Source organism: Monodelphis domestica, chromosome 3 (assembly GCF_027887165.1).
Source record: "Monodelphis domestica isolate mMonDom1 chromosome 3, mMonDom1.pri, whole genome shotgun sequence".
Taxonomy (NCBI): Eukaryota; Metazoa; Chordata; class Mammalia; order Didelphimorphia; family Didelphidae; genus Monodelphis; species Monodelphis domestica.
In genome coordinates this window covers 536,531,155-536,550,685 of record NC_077229.1, presented here as the reverse complement: position 1 = coordinate 536,550,685, position 19,531 = coordinate 536,531,155, and the positions used below count along the sequence as shown (strand labels likewise).

General features: G+C 37.2%; 1 protein-coding gene across 8 annotated transcripts in view; it reads right to left on the bottom strand.

Moving 5' to 3' along the window:
- Positions 1-16,362: 16,362 nt before the first annotated feature.
- CAMK4 (calcium/calmodulin dependent protein kinase IV) overlaps positions 16,363-19,531 on the bottom strand; it is a 215,012-nt gene continuing 211,843 nt past the window's right edge. For all 8 annotated transcript variants that reach the window (XM_007486600.3, XM_007486603.3, XM_016431362.2 and 5 more), the window contains one exon: positions 16,363-18,066. In XM_007486600.3, coding sequence (XP_007486662.1) covers positions 17,764-18,066 — 303 coding nt within the window. In that variant the 3' untranslated portion in view covers positions 16,363-17,763. The remainder of the gene's footprint in view (positions 18,067-19,531) is intronic.

Genomic DNA, 19,531 nt, shown 5'->3' with positions numbered 1-19,531 from the left:
TTTCAGTCCCTTTCTTCTTTTTCCTCCCTCCACACATTTTTTAGTGATAAGAGAATCAGAGAAATAGGCTAAAGGCTAGTTTCTGGAGACAACAATCTGGTACCTTTTATTTGGTCAAATTTCTTGATGTTAATGGTGACCGATGTGGCACAGTGGTACCACCTCTGGTAAAAGCCAGGAAGTTGAATACTTGAATACCAATGATAAGTTCAGCACACCAGAGGAAACAAAGGCATATAACTCAATCAGTATAGTAAAGACTATCATTGGCAGTGGGACTAGGTTGAAGTAACAAAGGATACCTACTCAGACCTGCCCCTAGTATGGTTTTGTGCCACAAAGTACTTGGCAAAATTGAAAGCTTTTACCAGTGTGTTTTATCTGTTCTCTTGGAAAGAAGTTGTAGGAAGTAAGGGATAGAGTAAATTCCATGAATTAGCTTTAAGAAGAAAGGGGGAGAATTTGGATACAAGCCCTGAGAAGTTTCTGACAAGGAGAAAAGGATTGTGGGAATTTTTACTGCCATTAACTGTAACTCCTGTTTTGGCTGAGCTAGAAGGATTACTCTGGCAATTTTCCCTTGGAAATCCCAATCTTGTGGAAAGATTAGTGATTTCTTGGTTTGAGAATTTGCCTTGGAGTATACTGCTTTTTCCCTCAAGCACAGAGACCATCTGCCTGAGATCCATCTGTCAGAAATCTACCTGGTGACCTTAAAACCCAGGGTTTGGTCATCTGGGATTCAGAATACCTAGGAACAATCCCAGGCTTTAGATAAGGGCTCAAGTACATCTGGGAGTCCTTCCTCATTATCTTTTTGATAATCCATACTAATTACTATAGTAGGATAGTGAGATAGCTGTGTTTTCTGGGTATTAGAGATAAGGAATTTAGAGTAGCTTGAGTGAATTCTCAAGAAGAAATCCTTCACTGTGAGGTGAAAGAGCTTGGGTAGAGATTGGATCTATGCTTTTAGGAACTACTTATTTCCCCTTTACTCCTCTTATAAAAAATGACTTGTTTCTAAAGCCCAAGGTATTTTGTGCTTTAGTGCCACTGAAAAGATCCCTGGGTAGGTGGTTATCTCCCATTCATCTAGGAAGGATTTTTATTTCAAGGTGGCCAGAGCTTTTGGAGGAAATATAAGTAACTTCTACAGCTACGGGAATATAGAATATTGCTTAAAGTCATTTTTGTTTTAGGAGATATGCAAAGAATAAATGGCTACTGGCATTCATCTTCACAGCTGTAATTGTTTTAAATTATATGAAGGAGGTTACAAAAGGCAAGGAGAGGAGGCGGAGTCAAGATGGCAGCTTAGAGACAGCAATAGCTCAGACCTCTGCAAACCCTTCCTCATGGAATCAAAAACACAATGCTCCGAGGGGACTGAAAACCAAATCTAACAACAGGACAGAACTAGGGAACCCTCCTCCTAGACCCAACTTAAAAGGTATGCTCCCCCCCCCCAAAAAAAAGCCTGAATTCCAAGAACACACAGGTTTAAGGGGAAGGAAGAAGGAAGGTACCAGGACGCCTACCCAACCTACAGTGTTGAGCCTCCAGCAGTGGCTGGAATCTCTGGGTGGGCAAAGGAGCTAATCTGGAGGGAGTACCTTACTGGTACAGCTGTGCCAGGCTCATGGCATTGAACACAGGCAGCATAGAAGCAGCCAGAGGAGAAGCGCAAAGCAGATAGCCTAGGTGCAGCTAAGACACTCCATCTTGCCCTCCCTACCCCCACTCAAGGATTTGGCCTCACCACACAGCCAGCTTGGCAGATCAACTCCACTCTAAATCTCATCAATAGGGCAGATAAGCCTTCAGAGGGCAGGGAAGCTCAAGCTCCAACACCCCTCCCCCACAGACTGATCTGAGAGCCTTGCTGACTAAGCTCCAAAGGACAAAGGTTGCAACAGACTGTAGGCAACAACTTTGATATCAGGGCAGGAAGCCCAGCTCCTTCTCAGCTTCTGCTGTCAGCAGGGGAAGATCTGACTAACCTGCTCAATCAGTAGAGCAGAGAAGAAGCCCCTTCAGGATAGAAGAGGCCAAACCCACAGATCCAGCATATAATGAGAAGAGCAAGACTATAGGAGAAAAAGAGGGGAAAAGATGAATACATAGTATTGATTCAAAGAGGGGAAGTAAGGTTTAAAAAATAATTGAGAGGCTGAAGACAACTGGGAAAAGAACTTAAAAAGCAAGATGAGTCATTTGGAAAAAGAGGCACTTGAACTATAACTAGAAAACAGTGTCTTGAAAGCCAAAATTAACGAGATTGAAAATGAGGCAAAGAAGATGAAAGATCAGAAGGAGAAGGATGATCAAAAATCCAGGGATGAAATTCAGTTTTTAAAAACCAGAATCCAACAACTAGAATCAAATTATATCACAAGGCAGCAGGAAACTATAAAACAAAATTAAAAGATTGAAAAAATTGAGGAAAATATGAAATACCTCATCCACAAAACAGAAGATCTAGAAACCAGGTCCAGAAGAAGCAACTTAAGAATCACTGGACTACCAAAAGATCATGACAAAAGAAAAAACCTGGACATCATTCTATAGGAAATTATCCAAGAAAACTGCCCCAAAATTTTAGAGCAAGAGGGAAAAGTGGAGAGTGAAAGAATCCACAGATCAACCCCTGTACGTAATCCTCAATTAAACACCCAGGAATGTTATAGCCAAATTCAAGAACTACCAGACCAAGGGAAAAATATTACAAGCTGCTTAGAAGAAGTCATTCAGATACCATGGAACCACAGCTAGTATAACACAGGATCTGGTTACATCTCTACTGAAGGACTGAAAGGCATGAAATATGATATTCTGAAAAGCAAGGGAACTAGGTCTACAACCAAGACAACTATCCAGCAAAACTGACTATATTCTTGCAGGGCAAAGTATTTAATACAATAGAAGACTTCCAAGCATTCATAAGGAATGGCCTTGAACAGAAAATTTGATGCCGAAACACAGAACTCGAGAGAATCACCAAAAGGTAATTAAGAAAGGGGGAAAAAACAAAAAAAAATTTTTAAGGGACCCAATAAGTTAAAATGATTGGTATCCCTACAAGAAAAGAGGATATTGGTAACTCTTGAAAATTGTTATTATCACCTGGGGAGCTAGAAGAATTATACTTAGAGGGAACGGTGAGTGACAAACTGTATAGGATGAAACGCAAAGACATTATTAAAAAAAGGTTAATACTAAGAGAAATGGGAAAGGAGACGAAATGGGTAAATTTATATGTATAAAGAAGCACATGGCAAGGAGTGGGGGAGAATACCAATATACTGGAAGGTAAAGAGGTTGAAGACAGGAAATATTTAATTCTTATGTGCATTGAAATTGACTCAGAGGGAAGAACAATCAGATCCATTCGGGCAGAGAATTGATTCGCTTCCTATAGAAGTAGAAGGGTAACAAATGGACTGTTGGGGAGGGAACCAATACAAGGGAGGGAGATGGGGGGGGGTAGTTTAAAAAGACCTTAAAGACAATAAGAGGGGAATAAGAAGGGAAGGGGGGGTAGAAAGGAAAGTAAAATAAGGATGGGAAATAGGGGGACTGATTAAAGACAAAACATTGGTGTAGAAAGAAATAGTGAAAGAAGAAAGGGCAGGACTAGGAGTGGAAATCAAATTATTGGAAAATACACAGCTGGGAATCATAACACTGAATGTGAATGGAATGAACTCGCTCATAAAATGCAAGCAAATAACAGTGGATTAGAAACCCAAATCCCACCATAAGTTGTCTACACGAAACACACATGAGGAAGGCAGACACACATAGGGTAAAGGTAAGCAGATGGAGCAAAATCGATTGAGCATCAACTGAGAAAAAGAAGGCAGGAGTCAAAATCATGATATCTGACAAAGCCAAAGTAAAAATAGACCTAGTTTAAAAGAGATAGGGAAGGCAATTACATCCTGATAAAAGGCAGTATAGACAATGAGGAAATATCAGTACTCAACATGTATGCACCAAATGGCATAGCATCCAAATTTCTAAAGGAGAAACTAGTGGAGATCAAGGATGAAATAGATAGAAAAATTATACTAGTGGGAGACCTGGACCTTTCTCTATCTAAACTTGGTAAATCAAACCAAAAAATAAATAAGAAAGAGGTAAGAGAAGTGAATGAAAACTTAGAAAAAAAATAGTAAATATATGGAGAAAAATACATAGGGAAAAAAAGGAATAAACCTTTTTAGCAGCACATGGTACACTCACAAAGATTGACCATATACAGGGCATAAAAGCATTGCAAACAAGTTCAAAAGAGCAAAAATATAATAAATGTAACCTTTTCAGATCGCAATGCAATAAAAATAATAATTAGTAAGGGTACATGGAGATGTAAATCAAAAATTAATTGGAAATCAAATAATATGATTCTCTAAAACCAGTTAGTTAAAGAACAAAACATAAGAACAATTAATAATTTCAATGAATAAAATGACAATGATGAGACATCCTTTCAAAACCTATGGGATGCAGACAAAGCAGTACTTGGGGAAAATTATATCCTGGAGTTCATATATTAACAAATTAGGGAGGGCAGAGGTCAATGAATTGGGCATGCAAATTAAAAAACCAGAAAGTGAACAAATAAAAATTCTCAGGTGAAAACTAAATTAGAGATCCTAACAATTAAAGGAGAAATTAACAAAATTGAAAGTAAAAGAACTATTGAAGAAATAAACAAGATTAGAAGTTGGCACTTTGAAAAAACAAATAAAATAGACAAAGTGCTGGTTAATCTAATGAAAAAAAAAGGAAAGAAGAAAACCAAATTGATAGTATCCAAGATGAAAAGGGACAAACTATTTGACAGAATAAGCAAAGATGGAGTTCTACCAAATTCCTTTTATGGCACAAATATGGTACTAATTCCAAAGTCAGGTAGATCAAAAACAGAGAAAGAAAACTACAGACCAATCTCCTTAATGAAAATAGATGCAAAAATCTTAAATAGAACACTAGCAAAAAGACTCCAGCAAGTGATAATGAGGGTCATTCATTATGATCAGGTAGCCTTTATACCAGGAATGCAAAGATGGTTCAATATCAGGAAAACCATTCACATAATTGACAATATCAACAAGCAAAACAACAAAAATCACATGATTATCTCAATAGATGCCTAAAAAGCCTTTGACAAAATACAACACTCATTCCTATTCCTAAAAATAATAAACAGTATATATCTAAAGCCATCAGCAAACAACATTTGCAATGGAGATAAATTAGAAGCATTCCCAATAAGGTCAAAAGTGAAACAAAGATTCCCATGATCACCTCCATTATTTAACAGTGTACTAGAAACACTAGCAGTAGCAATTAGAGAAGAAAAAGAAATTGAAGGTATTAAAATAGGCAATGAGGAGACCAAGCTATCACTCTTTGTAGATGATATGATGGTCTACTTCAAGAATCCTAGAGAATCAACTAAAAAGCTAATAGAAATAATCAACAACTTTAGCAAAGTTGCAAGATACAAAATAAACCCCCATAAGTCATCAGCATTTCTATATATTTCCAACACATCTCAGCAACAAGAGGTAGAAAGAGAAATTCTATTTAAAATCACCCTAGACAATATAAAATACTTAAGAATCTATCTGCCAAGACAAACACAGGAACTATATGAGCACAACTACAAAACACTTTTCTCACAATTAAAACTTAATTAATTAAACAATTAAATAATTGGAAAACATTTATTGCTCATGGGTAGGATAACATTATAAAAATGACAATCCTATCAAAATGAATTTACTTACTTAGTGCTATACCCATCAAACTACCAAAAAACATTTTTACTGAATTAGAAAAAAAATAACAAAGTTCATTTGGAAGAACAAAAGATTAAGGATATCCAGAGAAATAATGAAAAAAAAATGTGAATGAAGGTGGCCTGGCAGTACCAGATCTCAAACTACACTATAAATCAGTGGTCATCAAAACAATATGGTACTGACTAAGAGACAAAAATGAGGATCAGTGCAATAGACTTGGGGTAAGTGACCTCAGCAAGACAGTCTATGATAAACCCAAAGATCCAAGCTTTTGGACCAAAAATCCACTATTTGATAAAATCTTCTGGGAAAATTGAAAGACAGTATGGGAGAGATTGGGTTTGGATCAACATCTCGCACCCTACACCAAGGTAAACTCAGAATGGGTGAATGACTTGAATATAAAGAAGGAAACAATTAGTAAATTAGGTGAACACAGAATAATATACTCGTCAAATCTTTGGGAAAGGAAAGATTTTAAGACCAAGCAAGAGTGAGAAAAAATTACAAAATGTAAAATAAATTATTTTGATTACATTAAATTAAAAAGGTTTTGTACAAACAAAACCAATGCAACCAAAATAAGAAGGGAAGCAACAAATTGGGGGAAAAATCTTCATAACAAAAACTTCTGGCAAACGTCTAATTATTCAAATTTATAAAGGGCTAAATCAATTGTACAAAAAAAACCAAGCTATTCCCCAATTGATAAATGGGCAAGGGACATGAATAGACAATTTTCAGATAAATAAATCAAGACTATTAATAAGCACATGAAAATCTGGAAATTAGTAATGCTGAGTGAATGCAAAATATGTATGCATTTGTATTATGAAGAGATTCAGAGTTCCGCCTAAATAGGTTAAGGGTATATGATATACAAACTCTATGTCCTTAACAAGACAAATTTAACCAGCCCTGAAATCAAGAGGGCTTGTCATGAGGATTAAATACAGTCTAGCTTCAGATATATCAAAGAGGTCAGGCTGGAATGCCAGGTAACATGTAGCTAACTAGGGAAAAGTGATTAAGTATATAACAAATTATAAATTGTAATAATGTTGATGGACTTAAATTAGAAATTTGGCAATGTTTTGCGCTAGAAAGAAACTAAACAGAAGGTTCTATTTTACTTTAGACAGGTTTGAGAGAAATACAGGTAAATGCTTTGCACTTCAGTTTGGTTACACTGAAACATTGCTAAAGGCCTTAATCAGAGTTATTTGGAAGTGTGGAGTTCAAACTGAAATCCACTGAGAGTAAATTATTATGAAGGGAGATTTGATACATTCATACTTTTACATTATAGTGAGCTCACTGGTTAAAGAAGGATGGACCAAGGTTGCTAAGTAATAAAATCTAAATCAAGCCAAGCAGCTTTAGGATAAATTGCTCAGAAGCTATTAACCCCTTCCTTGCACACAGGAAGGAGAAAGAAGTGCTTATAATTGTTCCACACTGATACTTAGGGACTGAAATAGGGACCTCAAAAGGTTGACAATCACTGTGTGATAGAACTTAAAGATGGGTATATTTTAATTGTGTATTTTGGAGTGCTCCAGCAAGCAAATGTTGCCAGCCCTGTCTGACCAAGTAGCTTGTTTGGAGCTGTGGAATCCTAATGCAAACATTCCAGGTCCAGAGTGATAAAATGAGTTGAATGATATGTAATTTATAAGTTACCACATATGAGTTCTGGGGATTTGTTGGTTGATACTTGGATTACATTTTTGATCTGTATAAATATACTTGTGGCAAACAGTGGCCAAAGAGTGGGTAGGATGTTAAAAATGGCATATATGTGAAAAATGCTTGCTCAGAATTTTATTATTATTATGTGAGTTGCTGCTAAAATATGTGTTTAAGTATTGTTTAGATGTGAACAAAAGCTCATTGTAAACCTGTGCCATAGATTTTGTTCAATATTCAGTGGTTACCTCAGTTTACCAATTTGTACTATAAACTGAAATTTATAATGGATGAGCACTATGCTAAAGATAGTGGTTCAATCCTTTAAATCAGAATTCGTTTGGTTTACCAATTAGCAATTGAAGTGATATCATCAGTATGTTTGTTTGACTTAAGTTAGTCAGAGAAGGTGGGATGGTGTGTTGGATTTAAATTTGGAAGAAAGGGACTTTGATCTAAAGTCCATAAAACTTTAGTATGTGGGTTTGTAAAGGAAGAATGGAAGTTGTGTTCTGCTTTTTAAGCAGAGGGGTTTGAAGGAAGAGAGAGAGAGAGACAGAGAGGGAGAGAGAAGGTGAAAGAGAACAGATATATGTTCTGCTCTCATAACTGGATCTTTAACTTAGGGATAATATATAAAAGTAATGTATGTGTTGTGGGAAAATCACACATGATTCTTTAATTTCTCTGGACAGTTACCCTGAAGTGATTCCTGTATGGCCTTGTCTTAGTCTTTCAGATGGCCTAGGTCCAAGAGATGATAAAGCCCTGATTTATATTACTATTGAGCTACTTAATTCAGCACTCATGTTTTTTATTTCAGGTTTTGTGACTAAAGTGTGATATGTAAATTATTGACAAAATACATGAGAATAATTGAGTGATCAGCCTTGTAGGGATATCAAAGGCTTGTTTGGGGGTATGGAGATTTGTTTCTGAACTGCTGATAAGCAGAATTTCTCTCAGCTGAAATAGGTGAGACTTGTCTTTTAAAGCAAAAGAAGGCTTCTAGGATTTAATGGTGACAAAGTACCACGGACAGAGAATGTCCTGGAATGGTTACAGAGGCATGTTCTGGTCCCACCTAGGGATGGACCTCTTCTGATCATCTAGGCTATTAATTACCTGCATGTGAAGCCACTTACTCGGTTCTTTGGGACCTGATGAAATATCTTCCTTGGTGACAATATCCCATGATCAGCACATAATGCAAATTGTGATATTAAAGTTTCAATTTCCTCAAAAACCCTAATAATTGAATATTCTCAAATTGTTAGGAACATACTTCGAGAAGTAGGTGAAGTTTATTCATAGATGGATTGTATTTGTAGCCTTAATTTACCACAGTTGAAGTTTAAATCTTGAGCTTGGAAATATAACTCAAAGCTTTCTTGAATTTTCCCCAAAATCTGGGATAAAGGAATACGTCTGTAAGATACTGTTACTCAAGTGTTTATAGATGTTTATAGTTAATGTGTACTTTGCAAAGGGATATTATTTAACAGAGACATCACATACCAGCTCTGCAAACAACTCAGGAATCCGATTTCCGGGGGGGGGGGGGGTCTATTCCTGTCAGAAGATGATTTCTGAGGATGAAGTCTGTTGGTTAAGATACCCAAATGCAAATGTGTAATGTTAATTGCTATTGTACTAATGTTATGTTCCTATCTGCTATTCTAGTATTTGCCCCAGTACACTTCTATCTTAGGGGCTGACATATCTGCCAATTGGGGGAAGCAGTGGCTGGACACCCTTCAGATCTCCAAGCAGTTCTCCACCGACCTGGGACCCTGGAATTCACTGAGGACATATCCCTAAAGACCCTGTGTCTGCAGCCTTTCCCTCCCCCTCTCTCCTGACCATAGGAAGGGACAGCTCTACACCCATTCTCAGCACTGAAGAAGCTACAGAATATTTGAACCTTCACCCTTTTTCCCTTAGATACTTGGAGAGGGGAGGGGATAGGACGGCAGGGGGCACTGAACCAGGTGGGGCCTGAGATTCTGGCCCACCTGAAGGCTGTGTGGTTCCCCTATGCAGTGGGGAGACAGCTAACAAAAAGAATACATGACACCACACATAGGAGAGAGAAGCTGCTGGCCCCCTTTTAGCTCTTCTCCCTGGCTTACTACCCTAGTCATGTCCCTTATAATCTTAACCCTACTCTTAACATTTGGCCCCTGCATTTTCAACTGCCTTGTTCGGTTTGTGAAAGGCTGGCTGGATGCCATCCAGGTGTTGGCCCTCCGACAACAGTATCAACCCCTAGCCACCATTGAGCCCCGGGCTGAGGGCTATGAGCTGTCTCAGCAGGCAGGCCTTCCCTCTGCCCCCTAAGAGAAAAAGAAGTAGGAAATGAGGGAGGCCTGAGCAGGAAACTGCCAGGCCTTAGAAGTTAATATGTCAAGGTCCCAGCAGCAGGTACCAGATAAGAACTTAGGGGCCTGAGCAGGAAACTGCCGGGCCTTGGAAATTAATATGTCAAAGGTCCCAATAGCAGATACCAGATAAGAACTTAGGGGCCATAAATGCCAGCAACATTCCAACAATGGTATGTACCAGATGAGGACTAGAGGGGGCCATACATGCTGGAGGGTATATAATCCCAGTGGTCAGGAGTTACGGGGGAACTCTGTGGCTGAGTTTCCCCTGGTGTGTACCAGTTCAATAAACAACCCTCTTGCTAATTGCACTGTCTATTGGTCTTCCATGGTGGTGGGCGAAAACCCAGACCCTAACACTCTCCTGGCCTTCACCTCTAGCACAAACACTGCTGCCCTCACACAGGCACCAACACACACCCCGAAAATCTAGTTAAGCTCAGAGATGGTAGCCAGGTTGAACTAGACTCCGTGTTGTCCAATAGGCATTGGGGCCAGACTCTGCCATCTTCTCATCTTCTCTAACCTTTGCCTGTATCAGACCCAAACCTTAAATATGGCTGTATGATGAGGTGGTTCCTCGGGCTGCCGGCTTCCCCCACCTCTTTTTTTTTTTATCACAGAGAAGCTGTCTCCCACATCTAGCAGCTCTGGATGACGCAGCTCCCTGTGTACCTCACAGACTCCTGCTTAACAATCCCTTCATTAAAGAGTGAGTCCCTCCCAAATACACACAAGTCCTTCCTCCGAGAACCACTTACCTGGCCCTCTGCTAACTGGACTCCTGACTCAACCTCAAATGGGCTGTGGGGGCACTTCACATCTTGGGGTCCTCATGAGCAGAGGGGCTCAAGGCAGCCGGGACTTCGGATCTTGGTGGGACCTCCAAAATGTCAACTGGGAAAAGCACAGAACTATTAAGTAGTCAAAATCACTCTTTAATCAAGGGCAAAAAGGGGTTCAAGGCCTCAACACAGAGTTGTGTGCTACACAGGACTGCACAGAGTGAGGATTGAACTCTGGCCGCTCTGCTCACTGACCCCTGGGAGTGCTACCACGGCAGATGGACTCCAGGCAACAAAGGAATGTGGGGAACCTCCATACCATTTGGGGAGTCCAGGGACAGGGAAAGATGATTGACATCACTATAGCTACAAGGAAAATGGGAGTGTTCAAACTATACCTAGCTAGAGGCTAGGGTGTAAGAGAAGGGGCTGCTTACAATGGATACTAAAGGATGATTTCTGCCCAGGTGTGGTTCTTGGGAAAGGTCAGACACAATAAGGGAAACTAACTAAGACAAAGAGGGTCCTTAGCATATGCTTAGTCACACCCAACTAGGATTGTCATTCCCCTGAGGGTCCCCCACTCAGTCTAAAACTTCTAGCCTGGGATTCCCTTCAGGGTAGACTCCCATGGGAACAGGGAACCAGTACAAACTTTGGGGTCTCCAACCTATAAGCTAGTCTTGAAACTTTGGGGTTCATCAGATCCCACTAGGACGCAAGTTTGAGATTCCTAGATTCCATGTTGACAATGTCAATCCAATGCATAGCAATTCTAATTTTTAAAATAAAAAAATTTTTAAATAAAATTCCTTTGGTAGGGAATTTAGAAACCTGGGTCCAAGCATTATTTACCAACTGGGGAGTAACTTGGACAAGGCACTTCAACTCTCTGTGCCTTAGTTTTTTATATGTCTAATGATGGTATTGGATAAAGTGATTTCTAAGGCAATGTTTAGCTTTAAAATTCTTTAATTGGAGAGGACTATGGCATATGGTGGGGCAGACAGGGTTGGGGAGGCTTGTCCATCTTTGAAAACAGACCTGGGAGATGTGGTTCCAGAAGTGGGGTCGAGTGGGGAGGTCCACAGGTGCCTAGGCAAGGGAAAAATACCACTACTAGGTCTGTATTCCAAAGAGAATTTTTTTAACTGGGGTGAGGGGGGTAAAGGATCTATGTGAACAAAGATATTTAAAGCAGTTCTCCTTGTGGTTTCAAAGAATGGGAAACTGAAGGGATGTCTATCTATTGGGGAATGACCAAACAAATTGTGGTATATGGTGGTATCAACATGGAATCTAGGAATCCCAAACTTGTTACCTAGTGAGATCTGATGAATCCCAATTTTCAGGACTAGCTTGTAGATTGGAGACCCCAAAACTTGTACTTGTTCCGTGTTCCCTTGGGAATCTACCCTGAAGGGAATCCTAAATTAGAAGTTTCAGACTGAGTGGGGGACCCTCAGGGAAATGACAATCCTGGTTGGGTGAGATAAGCATATGCTAAGGACCCTCTTTGTTTTAGGTAGTCTCCCCTATTGTATTAGAACCTTTCCCAGAAAGATCCACACCTGAGCAGGAACCATCCTTCAGTGTCTATTGTAAGCAGCCCCTTCTCTTACACCCTAGCCTCTAGCCATGATTCTTTTCCTAAGCTTGATTGTATCCTGTCAGTGTAGTTTGAACACTCCCATTTTCCTTGTAGCTATAGTGATGTCAATCATCTTTCCCTGTCCCTGGACTCCCCAAATGGTATATAGGTTCCCCAAATTCTTTGGTTCCTTGGAGTCCATCCTGAGTTGGTGGCACTCCCAGGGGTCAGTGACCAGGGCGTCCAGACTCTGTGCAGTCTGCAGAAGCTCTGTTGTCATAACCTAGTAGCACTAACACCTTTTCCCTTGATTAAAGAGTGATTTTGACTATTTAATAGTTCTGCGTTTTTTTTCTAGTTGACAGTGGTAATAGAATACTATTGTGCTGTAAGGAATGATAAAGCAGGTGATTTCAGAAAAGCATGGAAAGATCTACATGAACTGATGCAAACTGAAGTGAATAGGACCAGGAAACCACTACACATAGTATATTGTTAAGACCCAGGATTTCACCCACCACCAAGGAAGATGGCGGACACTACAATCAGGCAAGGAAAAAGGCCATTTATTATGGAACTGGTACGCGCACCAGTGGGAACCTTTACCATCAGAGTTCCGAGCTGCTTCTGAAAGGCTGGGCCTTAAGTACTTTTCAGCATGTATGGCCCCCTTCCAGCCCCTTATCTGCTACATACCATTGTTGGAACGTTGCCGGCGTGTATGGCTCCCCTCAGCCCTTATAGGTTACATACTATTCTTGGGACCTTGACAATTTTATGTTATTGGGGTCTTCTTGGCCTTTATCTGGTACCCACTGCAGCTGGGGTCTTTGGCATATTTATGGTTCTGACAAACTCCCAAGGCTAGCCAGCTCCCTGTTCAGGCCTTCCTGAACTTTCAAGGCTGGTCAATATGGCCTCCCTCATTATGATGATCAATTATAAAGGACTTATTCTTATCTGTACAATGATCCAAGAGTTTCAAAGAAATCATGACAAAAAATGCTCTCCATTACTAGAGAAAGAACTGACAGGCTGAATGCAAATTGAATCATACCATTTTTCACTTTCCTTTCTTCATTTTATTGTTGTTTTCTATGAGTCTTTTCCCACAACACAGGATTACATGTATATAAAACCTAGTTTCAAATTGTTTGCCACCTTAAGGACCAGAGTCGGAAGGAAGGAAAGAATTCTAAGTTAGCTAAATATACAATATCTGGTAACCTGGAAGATCATTTCTTAAATAGCTCGAAATGTTTCAAAGAAATAAAAATTAGACTTGATGTACCTAAATATCTTCTATCACTTTACACTGATGATTCATCATATTAATAGAGTATTAACACTGTTATTTTTCCTTAGTTATCCTACACCTATCATTTCTAGAGTCCAAGTGTTTACCTTAGTTTTCCTAAAACTTTTTAAAAGATTTCTTTATTCTGTAATAGCTTTTGTCAGTATCCTTCAAGTCCTTCTAGAATGTGCAGAATCATAATAGCATTCTGGATCTCAAGCAGCTATATTATTTGACTTCCTACAGTGAGTCTGTGAAGCTTCACACTCCCTTTGTAAAGTATAAGAAGTACAATAATATCCTCCAGCTACATGATTCTAATAGCCTTCAAAGGCTGATAGTGTCTGTTCCATCTTCAGAAAGAGAAAGAACCAGAAAGAAATTGGAAATAATTCCCCTAGAAGAGAACATTGATAGCCATGGAAAGACTGATGCTTAAATTCACACAAAAAAACTAATCACCTTCCATCTTAGAATCAATATTAAGTACTGCTTCCAAAGTAGAAGAATAGTAAGGGCTAGGCAAGGGGTTAAATGACTTGCCCAGAGTCACACAGTTAGGAAGTGTCTGATACCTCCCATCTCTAGGCCTGGCTCTCTAACTGAAAGTCCTCTTCCTAAACCTTCTCACAACATGGAAGTGACCCTGTTTTTTTTTTTTTAAATAAGTTTAATTAATTAAGAATGTTTTCCCATGGTTATATGATTCATGTTCTTTCCCTCTCCTCTCATCCCCCTCCATAGCCAATGAGCAATTCCAATAGGTTTTACATGTGTCACTGATCAAGACCTATTTCCATATTATTGATATTTGCACTAGGGTGATCATTTAGAGTCTACATCCCTTATCATATCCCCATCAGACCATGCTGATCCTGGGTTTTTAAAGACCATGAAAGACCTTTCAAACTTGAAAGGCTTAAGATATGGGGCTGGATTGTGTCTCTCATTCAAGAACCAGAATACTTAATTTAATTCAATTCACCTAAGTGTTCATTGTGGTTAAAGCACTATGCTATACCTATGGAAAACAAAAATTTAAAAACAAAATATTCACTGGAAATTATAGTCCATTAGTATCTTTTCATGTTGTCTCCCTTCTTAGATAACTCTGAGGGCAAGGACTGTCTTTTGCCTCTTTTTGTAGCCCAGTGCTTAGTACAGCACCTGGCACATAGTAGACACTAAATAAATGTTTAGTGATTCATCAATTGTAAATCTTTTGTACCACGAGTTTTACTTGTGATCCATGTCCTGTAACAATAACTCTTGACTTATTAAGACTGAATAGCCTTGTGAATATCTGAACTTTGCAAAATTAAATAATTTTAATTTTTAGTGTGCTTAGCATTTGTCAATAATTTTTACCTAAATTAAGAATTCCAACTAGTCAAACATTATTTGACTAAGGGACAGTTTGAGAGGAATATATGTAATATGTTGTGATTTCATTATATTATATTTAGGAGTTTAAAGAAAGTTTAACCATTCATTCTCACATATTTTCAAAAAACCTAAACCAAGCTTCATGTATATAGTGTTATCACTAACTATTTTGACTGAATTTTTGGTGTTTTTCTGAACTGACATTGGCTGCTTAGAAATTATTTAGATAGTGTCTTGGGAAAATATTTTAAATGGGAAGAGGCTAAATTAAAAACAATCGATAAACTAGGATCTGTAAACTATACTTAAAAGATGTATCACTAGATATAATTTTGGTCTTGCAATTTTAGTTTTATCTCACATATAAGTGAGTATCGAGGGCCAAATATAATAAACTCCAGTATGTTTAAGGGGCTATTTTAAGGCTAAGATTGGAGAGTGAATAAACATGTATTTGGGCATGGCTATATTTAGATGATATAATAACAATGATTAAAGAAATGAATGGTGTTGATTCTAGCAGGCTAATTTATTGACTTGATGCCCTAAGTGACCATTGCTCCTTGAAATGTAGAATGGATATGATATTTCTGTTAGATAAGTTTTATTTAGATTAAACCATTAGGAAGTCATTTTCCAGATATTATCTGGTCTTTCTAAAATTCAGAGAAATGTTTTTCTTATTGTCCAGTGATGTTGACTACTAGAATTCATCCAGAATAAAAAATAGTGAGTCTTCTTTGTCATGTGATTGGGTTGTCAAGTCAAATTAAATTAAAAAGCAGCAAATAATAGAACTACTTTTACCTGTAGGACACACTGCCTATTTCAGTGCTTAAACAATAAGTACCCTTTTCTTCCCAGTGGAAGAAGGGAAAAAGGAAGAACTTTGGAAGCATATCTTCAGTAATATTCTAGTGATCTTCAGAAAGTGAAGTACTCTTATTTTCCAGTGTATGTTTCAGAGGAAAATGTCAAAAGAATTGAAAATTCTGTACACTAGAGAACTTACTTGATTATTCAATGAAGATTTAAAAGTTGTAGTTAGAACCAAAAGCTAAAAATAGGAAAGGTATATAGCCATTTAAGGTGAAATATGAAATTGGATATAGCAAGAGGCACTTTAATATTATTTTTTATAAATACAAATTCTTAATGCCATAAAATTTTGCTTTTCCTTTAGGGATTTACTTCATAGTAAGTTGTATTGCTAACAAGAAAGCTCAAAGTCACTAGTGAATGGTAGAAATGTATTGGGTAGGGGGTAACAATTTCTAAACCATTATTTGGAAAGACAAATGTCTCATAACTGCTCTGGTTGTTTGCAATTAATTTTCCAGTTTTACCAGAAAGATTATAGACTGGAGTAAATGAAATTATAAAATATACAAGCATTTGACTTAATAAAAAAGGATTGATTTGATAAAAATTTTAATTTGAACTTTAAAATCATACATATGTTTAATAGCTGATTTCTGTGAATCACTAGAGTCTATGTTAAAAAGGAAAGATGTACTATTAAACCCCCCAAAAGAGTTTATTTTAAGATTAAAACAAATAAGAATAAAAAGAATATTAGAATCCCAATTCTCTAATTTAAGGTTGTTTCAATAAAAAAGTAAAATAAAATGACATTGTCACATATATCTAACACAGATACTTTAAAAATACTTTGTTATGAAATTAAGGAACTACTAGTTTGGAGCATAAAAACACACAAAGTACTTTGTTGAATATGCTTTAGTTCATTAGCATTATGACTTTAACAATCAAGGGAAGAAAGTGACTTTTAATGGCAAAGGAATATCCTAAATTATAGCAAAGTTGATAATGAACTTATTTTGAAAAATTACTTTCATGACATTCAGCCTTGGAAGATTTTTCTAAGTAACTTTGTAATTACAGATTTTATCCATAAAAACTATTTTTAGCTTTATGGTTTTATAAACTACTAGGTAAGTATAATTATATCTTAGAAAATGACAAAGATCCTAAATATTTTTTTGCACTATTCTATACATGTCCAATTTTCATCACCCTCTATCCCCTAAAGAACTTTTCTTCAAAAGGATTCTTATGAAAGAGAAAGTGAGAATCTGGAAGGGAAGAATACAGGGACCAACCCAGTTGTATTGAAAATTTGCCAGGATAATGAAATGGCAGAATTCTATGAAAGGGCTTTTTGGTTATTAGTAATAGAGTGTGTATAAACAGTTAAAGGTACAGTAAGGCATTCTCAACACAAAGTGGAGGGGCATATAGCTTCATGGCCCTTGAAAGTAATGCTTCAATTTCTTACCAGAATTTATGGAATGTTTTTGCATATACTAGACATCTATTTGTTATCTTCTTGTAAACAGTTTCTATATAAGAATTTTAAAACGCATTTAAACAGTTTCATGGTAACAACATGTAGCAGATGGTCAGTATGCCAATTGAAATAACTACCATTCCAAAGAAATCAGATAATAACTCCCTCAGAAGGCTAATTTTTGAAAACAGAAACTATAAATATGATTCACTTCGAACATTAACTTTTGCCCTCTGCAAATATACATGAAGTTTAAGTGTTAGGCTGTTTGCTCATTGTCAAATTTCACTTGCTGGTATTAGATAACACTACATGTAATCCATTACATGCCAAAGAGGACACTACAATTCATAAGCAATCACATGCATTGGAGTTAGGGTCACCAGCTGACATATTATTACACATTGTTTTGCACCTCAAAAATAGAACCACTACAGTGAAGATCATGCTTACAAATCTTCCTGACTGAAAAACAAATTAGTCCATGCATGAAAGTGACTAGCTTCAGCCCTGTATTGGGAACCACTGTTGTATTTCTTCCTCTCCAGCCACTCTTAGGGCTTCTTCTGGAGCAAAGTATTCTGCTTGAGGACGAGGTTCTATTCCAGGTTCCACTTTGTCTCTTATTTCTTCTTCAAGTTGGGCTCCTGTTACTGCAAACACAAACTCGCTCTCTTCCTTCCGAGTTTCATTTTGTTTACTCTCACTTTCTTCATCTGGTTTTGAAGTCTTACAGGTGACAGAAAGGCAGCTGTGACCACTACCACCCCCCAGTCGGGTGGAGGCCACCACTGCTTTCACTGCAGCCTAATGGAAAAGAGAACAAGAGTTTTAGTTTCCTTTGAAAATAGATCAATCTTGATACTGGAGGTAAATATTCATTCATTTTTTCAAGAAGTATTGAAGACATGAATTCAAATTTGTAAACATTATTTTGGAAAAAGACAACTTAATAATTATCATTATTTAGATTGTCTTTAGAAGTGTTCTCTTCACAGCAACCCTTTGGAGTAATTAAGTATTGTTAGTTCTGTGGCTCAGAGAAATTAAATGAAATTTCAAAGTCTTCTCAAATAGGTAGGAAAGTGGCATATTGGTTTTGTTTTGTTTTTTTTAGTTGTCAAAGTCTTATTTTTCCCATAACAAACAAGCATCTCTATATGTAAAGTAGAATAGAAAAAGGGAAGATTTAACATAAAACCACAAATTTTTATTTTGTAACAGCTTGCTTTCCCTTTTCAGTATATAATGAACTCAACATGTAACTTTCAAAGTTGTCCTGTTTTTTTTGTATTTCCTTCTGATTTTCTCCCGTTGGTGCATTTTTTTGGGGAAATAACTTCAATGACTTTTCATTCTTTTTTTTTTTTTTGGTAATTCTATATGTCCTAAAATCCTTCTCTTCCCAATTCTTTTCCCCACCCACATTGAAAACACAAAACTAACAAAAGCTTTGAAGAAATATGCTGAGTGAAGCAAAACAAATGCCTACTTGCCCATGTTCAGAAATGAACAAACAGCAAAGAGAAACACCTAACCATAGAAAAATTTTGCAGAGACAAAGAAGAACAAGGCACTACTACTTTTCTGTCTCTGTAAAAAATACAGTGAGAGGAAAGGAACCACATGCAAAACTTGGAAGAAAAAATGGAAATTAGTTTCAGGCATTGAAAAAACTCAAAAAGAAATTCAAAAATCAAATAAGAGAGGTGGAAGAGAAATGGGGAAATAAATGAAAAGAATAGGAAAAGAAAATAAGAATTTAAAAATAAAAATTGGTCAAGTGGGGAAAAAAAGCCCAGAAATACAATGAAGAAAAAAGTCTTAAAAAAAACAGAATTGACATACTTGAAAAAAGGGGTTTAAATCCAATAAAGAAAAAAATCCATGAAAAATAGAGTAATCCAAATGTAAAAGGAGGATCAAAAGAGTATGGAAGAAAATCAGTCTTTAAGGATTAGAATTGGGCAAGTAGAAGCAAATAATTTCATGAGACATGAAGAAACAATAAAACAAATTCAAAGGAATGAAAAAATAGAAGAAAATATGAACTATCTCACTGAAAAAAAAATTGACCTGGAAAATAAATCTAGGAGAGACGATTTAAGAATTATTAGACTACATGAAAAATCATGACCAAAAAAACCCCCCATCATATTAAGAAATAAGAAATTATTTTAAAAAAACACATCATATTTTAAGAAATTTCCAAGAAAACTGCCCTAATATTCTTGAACAAGAGGGTAAAATAGAAAGGGAAAGAATCCATACA